This window comes from Micromesistius poutassou (genome assembly GCF_964030765.1).
Source record: "Micromesistius poutassou genome assembly, chromosome: 18".
Taxonomy (NCBI): Eukaryota; Metazoa; Chordata; class Actinopteri; order Gadiformes; family Gadidae; genus Micromesistius; species Micromesistius poutassou.
In genome coordinates, this window is record NC_140288.1 from 13,882,169 (window position 1) to 13,888,436 (window position 6,268).

Consider the following 6,268-nt stretch of genomic DNA (forward strand, 5'->3'; position numbering starts at 1 on the left):
TGTTGAGATGACGTGGGGTTGTGATGGTAACGACGCATGAGCGCCCGGCGTGAGATCGGGTGATTAAGTCACGGTTGACGCTGAGATTATTACAGAAACTGTAATAGAGGTGGTTTTTTTTTTCTTCCATTGTTAACTCCAGAAGAATAGTTGAACAACCAGAGTGCTACTTAATGCATCCTGGTTCACAGAGTTCACTCCGTTTGCTAAACGTCAGTTCCCCAGTACATATGTCTAATGATAGTTCATATAATCATCCTTTCCTCAGTGGATCCTACGAGAACGAAATACACGTTGGTGTTACATGCATGAGGCTACGTAACGGATGTACAGATTTGTGTTGCGTTTGTGATGTTGTGCGCTGTGTCTTAAGATTCATCGCATTGTGCTGTGGGCATTGTGTTCAGTTCGAACCCGTATGGAGATTTGAGTTGAAGTGCTCTCACTTCTGCTGATGTAGTAGGAATGTGTGCACCTAGACGTTTCTGTTGTGTCACATCATGTAGATATTTTTATATAACTTGCCGTCCGGTAAGTTTGTCTCCACTTCCCATGTTTACCGGTCACATAATGCCTCTACCTCTTCTCTGTCTCCTCTCTCGGCTCTTCTCTCCATCATCCCTCCATTCATCCCTTCACCCTTCTTCTTCCATCATCCCTCCATTCATCCCTTCATTCATCCCTTCACCCCTACCTCTTCCATCATCCCTCCATTCATCCCCTCACCCCTACCTCTTCCATCATCCTTTCACCCCTACCTCTTCCATCATCCCTCCATTCATCCCTCCATTCATCCCTTCCACCCAACCTCCATGCCTCCCTTCATCCCTTCATTTGTCCCTCACCCTTACGTCTTCCATCACCCCTTCACCCTTACGTCTTCCATCACCCCTTCACCCCTCCCTCTTCCATCACCCCTTCACCCCTCCCTCTCCTCCATCACCCCTTCACCCCTCCCTCTCCTCCGTCACCCCTTCACCCCTCCCTCTCCTCCATCACCCCTTCACCCCTCCCTCTCCTCCATCACCCCTTCACCCCTCCCTCTCCTCCATCACCCCTTCACCCCTCCCTCTCCTCCATCACCCCTTCACCCCTCCCTCTCCTCCATCACCCCTTCACCCCTCCCTCTCCTCCATCACCCCTTCACCCCTCCCTCTCCTCCATCACCCCTTCACCCCTCCCTCTCCTCCATCACCCCTTCACCCCTCCCTCTCCTCCATCACCCCTTCACCCCTCCCTCTCCTCCATCACCCCTTCACCCATCACCCCTTCACCCCTCCCTCTCCTCCATCACCCCTTCACCCCTCCCTCTCCTCCATCACCCCTTCACCCCTCCCTCTCCTCCATCACCCCTTCACCCCTCCCTCTCCTCCATCACCCCTTCACCCCTCCCTCTCCTCCATCACCCCTTCACCCCTCCCTCTCCTCCATCACCCCTTCACCCCTCCCTCTCCTCCATCACCCCTTCACCCATCACCCCTTCACCCCTCCCTCTCCTCCATCACCCCTTCACCCCTCCCTCTCCTCCGTCACCCCTTCACCCCACCACAGATAAAGGAGGAGAAGAAGCCGCCGGAGACCCAGGCCTCTCCGCCGCCCCCCCTCTCGGTCGTGCCGGGGGGCTTCCTCAAGCAGCTGGTCCGCGACTCCGAGAAGGAGACCAAGCTGAAGGAGCCCGAGGTCAAGGAGGAGAGAGCGGTGAGGTCCTTCAGCATCTCAGGGCCCTCAGGGCCTCCAGAGAGAAAGGCCCGCAACAATGTAGCCTAATACTGTTTAATAGCAACACACAGAGCACTAAAACGACAAGAGAGTTCAAGAGCTGAGAGCATTTATTGTGTGTGTGTGTGTGTGTGTGCGTGTGTGTGTGTGTGTGTGTGTGCGCGCGCGCAGCCCAGCAAACTCAGTGACAACCTGGTGCAGCAGTTCCTCCTCGAGGATCAGACTCCACCAATCCTGGAGGCTGAGATGTTGCTCCGCGCCCAGCAATTGGCCGAAAGCGCTGGCGAGCGGGACAACGCCTCCCAATCGATTCGCAGGATTCTGTCGCCCCGGCCCCCGGTGACCCCCGAGCTCCAGAACGGACAGAGCAAAGAACAGGAAGTGACCCTCAAGCCTCCAAAACAACAACAACAACAACAACAACAAAAAACACAACAGGAAGTGAGGTCGGAGATGGACAGCAAGGCGAATGGCAAGAAGACGCTGGAGGAGGAGATGAAGGTAAAGACGCCGTCGGTGGAGGTGGAGAAACCGAGAGCGGTGGCGGAGGTGAGGAAACCAAAAGTGCTGGCGGAGGTGGAGAAACCAAAAGCGGCGATGGGGGTGGAGAAACTACGAGCGCCGACGGAGGCGGAGAAGAAGAGGGCGATGGCGGAGGTGGAGAAAAAGAGAACGCAGGCAGAGGTGGAGAAAAAGAAAGTGGTGGCGGAGGTGGAGAAAAAGAGAACGCCGATTGATTTGGAGAAAAAGAGAACGCCGATTGATTTGGAGAAACGGATAGAGGCGGTTAAGACAGAGAAACAGGTAGATGTGATGAGGCAGGATCCAGAGGGAAGGCAAGCAGAAAGCAACGTGACGGAAACCCAACAGAAAGAGGTATGATTTTACTTATTCCACGTGCATGTACAACACACACATGTATACGCACACATCCAATGGAAAGCACCCACACCCACATGAACACATGCATGTATACACACGTGTGAGCTCAAACATGCACACGCGCACACGTATATGCACACATGCACTGGAAAGCCCGCACACACACAAAATCATACACAGGTGCACACAGACACACACATACACGTATATGCAGGCATGCACTGGAACACACACGGCCACACGCATACACTTGAATGAACAAATATGTACAGTTGCAACCAAATGCATGCCCAGAAGCACACACACACACACACACACACACACACACACACACATCCACATGCATTCTTATGTTTAAAAAGTAAAATAAATAGTAAAAAAAAAAAGATATGCAAAATCGGTATTATCTATTATTAGTATATAACATTATTGTTTCCGTTCCAGGTGAAAGACGTGTGGTACGAGACGGGCACCGTGTGGTACGTCCACAAGGACGGCGTCACTCTGGGTAAGAAACGCCGCCGTGCCAGCGAGCTAACGCCACCAGGGGCTAACCCCTCGACAACTGTCCGTCTCACTCACCCTGGAGGAGGACCGTCCGTCCGTCACGCCGCCGTCCTCACTCACAGTCCTACTCAATCACTCCTCCACTACATTCCCCCAACTCGCACGCCCCCCCACATCTCTGAGACGCCGTGTGTGTGTGGGGGAAAATGACCCACACCGGAACGCACAGCACAAATAACAAAGAACTAATTAACAAGTGCAGCTCCAGCCCCCCGAGGCAATGCATGCTGGGAAGTGGCGCGTCCGCCTCTCCAGCAGCACCACCACTCCTCCTCGTTCGGTCGGGATGACACACGATATGAAACAGAACCCCCCCGCCCCCCCTCTCTCTCCCCCAGGGGAAATAAATATCCTTTTTGATAGCTGCATCCGAACACACAGCAGCTCATTAATAACCTGGTTCTCGTGCGTTCCCGTTTGGATGGTAAAAAATGACCGTCTGTGATGAAGACGCAGCCCTGCTAGTCCGCACCCGAACGCTTTCCCACCTCCCACCAGGAATGAACCGGCACGTCATGAGCCATGGGCCCCACCGCCAGCCCACCCTCTGTTTACCCAGCTACTGTACTTAATACAACCCACCCCCCCTAATCCCTTCAGACCCCCGCACACAGCGCTGATCCTCACACAACCCCCCCCCCCCCCGCATAGCAGAGAATTATCTGCACACAGCATCTGTAGCTCATAAAGAAACAGCGACGTAGGAGCATTAATATATCATGAATATGAGGGATGCATATGGACTTAAGTATGTGCGTGTTAATGCATATACACACACACACGCCTCTGTGCACGCGCACAGCTTTACATGAAACATATGACTAATCTGTCTGAGACTACCTAATGCATGTCATACGTAATCGTATCTTAGAGCTTAACCACTTAACACAGTGCAACAAAAGGCCGGCTATTGTAAAGGGCACATGTGCATTTCCATAGTCACACTTCATGTGGAGTAAAAAGAAAAGTAAAAAGTATACCAGTATATATAATATATATATATCTATCTAAACTAAAACAACTATGTCAGGGCCTGAATGCTACAGTTTATCCACCAGGTGATAACACAATCATTTGGTTCTGTAGAATGTTAATGGTGTATTTCAGTGTCTCTTAGTGGGGGGGGGACAGGCCCAGTGCCTCACCAACTGATGCGAGGTGTTCCTTCCAACAATCCTCCATTTGTTATGTCCCAACGAGGATGAACCGACCCGGTCCTGCTACAAACCCACCACGACGAAAAAATACACAACGCAGAGTCTATATGAACAAGTCAAGTCACTTTTATTTATATAGCACATTTAAATACAACAGGAGTTGACCCAAAGCGCTTTACATTGACAGACGTCAGGGTTTGGGCAGGGCAGTTGATAAAAGGGGCCCAGTGATACACAGGTCTTGTCTAAAAAAATAAGTAAAAAAATAAGTAGAAAGAAAGCAATATATATAGAAAGAACAACATAGGATAAAACAGGTTAAATAGATATAAAATCACGAAAAAAAAAAAGGTAGTAAGAGAAAAGTAAGAACAAGGTTAAGGGTTGTTAAAAGCAAGAGTGAAAAGGTATGTCTTTAAATTAGACTTAAAACTGGCAGGGGTGGTAGAGGACTTGGTATGGGGTGGAAGGGGATTCCATAGGTTTGGGCCCGCAGCGGAGAAGGCCCGGTCACCTTTGGTTTTAAGGCGTGTACGGGGGACAGATAGGAGCTGTTTGTTTTGTGGATGACCGGGTCGACCTGGAGGTAGAGTGTGGGGAACAGTTTAGAAACAAGCTGAAATCCAACCAGTTCTTATGGCGGGTGTGTCGTGCTCTCTGGTTGGATAGACACATAAACACTGTGTAATATGTTGGGGTGGGGGTGCTGTGTGTCTCCGTAGCGACCCAGCTCAAGCCAGACGTGGGGACCCCTGAGCTCCCAGAGGGTCTGGTGAGGGTCCGGCTGCAGTCAGACGGAACGCTGCACGACGTCACAGAGTACGAGATAGAGAAGGTAACTCGCCGCTACCCGAGTGTCTCCTGAAGCGGGCCCTCTCTCTGACTCGCCTCGTGTGCTGCCATGGTTCTCTCTGCGTTTTGTCGCTCTCACATCTGTTTTCCGCTGCCTCGCTGTATATCTATAATTAACAATTATGCACCGAAGGGCGAAAGTGAAATGTGAGGAACGGCCTATTCCCCCACTACACACGGAGCCCGAGGTGAATAATTGTTTTAGTATGTGCTACACGTGAACACTCCAAAAAAATGAACAAGATAACACTTTTTGCCGCGATGTATTTGTTTTTCAGTAGCGGCTTATTTGTTTTTATTAGCGCGACGAGACGACGAAAAAACAATATCCCGAGTTTGAGACCTCAATCACGGGGATTATCGCCCAATATCCCGAAATAGCGAACCAATCAAATTGCCATCTTAGGAGGTTCACGTGTAGCAAATACTAAATATACATATGTATATATATATTTCAATAAATATTTTAAATCAAGTTTTAAATAAGTTTTAAATAAAGTTTTACATTTTAAATCAAATCCCAAAAAAATAAAACCTGCTTAAAGCCGTGTCCCCCCCCCCCTGCCTGCTCCAGTGCAACCCCTCTGAGTTGGAGCTGTGTGAGGACCTGAGCGAGCTCCGGTTCGTCAACGAGAGCGGGGTGCTGCACACCCTGACCAGCCGAGCCCAGGCCAGCCTGCCCCTCACCCAGGCCGGCCCCAACCTCATCAGCCTCTGGCCCCCCTCCCACCCGCACAGCAAGGTACGGCGCCCCCCCAGGTCAGCAGGGTGGAGCTCTCCTGAACACCTCCTGGGCAGAACTCATGTGAGGGTCTTCCCGGGGGGATCTTGACTGTGATGGTGGGCTCTCGCCCCCCGTTGAACTCCAGGGAGATGCGGTTGCTCGCGACCACCACCTCCCTGCAGCCAGACATGCTGGGGCAGAAGGAGGCGTCCACCGAGCCTGGGAGAGAGGGCATATAGTGATAGAGGAGAGAGAGAGAGAGAGAGAGAGAGAGAGAGAGAGAGAGAGAGAGAGAGAGAGAGAGAGAGAGAGAGAGAGAGAGAGAGAGAGAGAGAGAGAGAGAGAGAGAGAGAGAGAGAGAGAGTAC

At 51.3% G+C, this 6,268-nt stretch overlaps 1 protein-coding gene across 1 annotated transcript in view; it reads left to right on the plus strand.

The window, feature by feature from the left end:
- Positions 1-36: 36 nt before the first annotated feature.
- Positions 37-6,268, plus strand: part of myo18b (myosin XVIIIB) — a gene marked incomplete at its 5' end in the record, with an annotated part of 47,476 nt that continues 41,244 nt past the window's right edge. The window contains 7 exons of the mRNA XM_084483331.1: positions 37-49; positions 374-390; positions 1,552-1,698; positions 1,891-2,595; positions 3,046-3,109; positions 5,048-5,160; positions 5,752-5,919. Of these exons, the coding sequence (XP_084339457.1) occupies positions 37-49; positions 374-390; positions 1,552-1,698; positions 1,891-2,595; positions 3,046-3,109; positions 5,048-5,160; positions 5,752-5,919 (1,227 nt within the window). The remainder of the gene's footprint in view (positions 50-373; positions 391-1,551; positions 1,699-1,890; positions 2,596-3,045; positions 3,110-5,047; positions 5,161-5,751; positions 5,920-6,268) is intronic.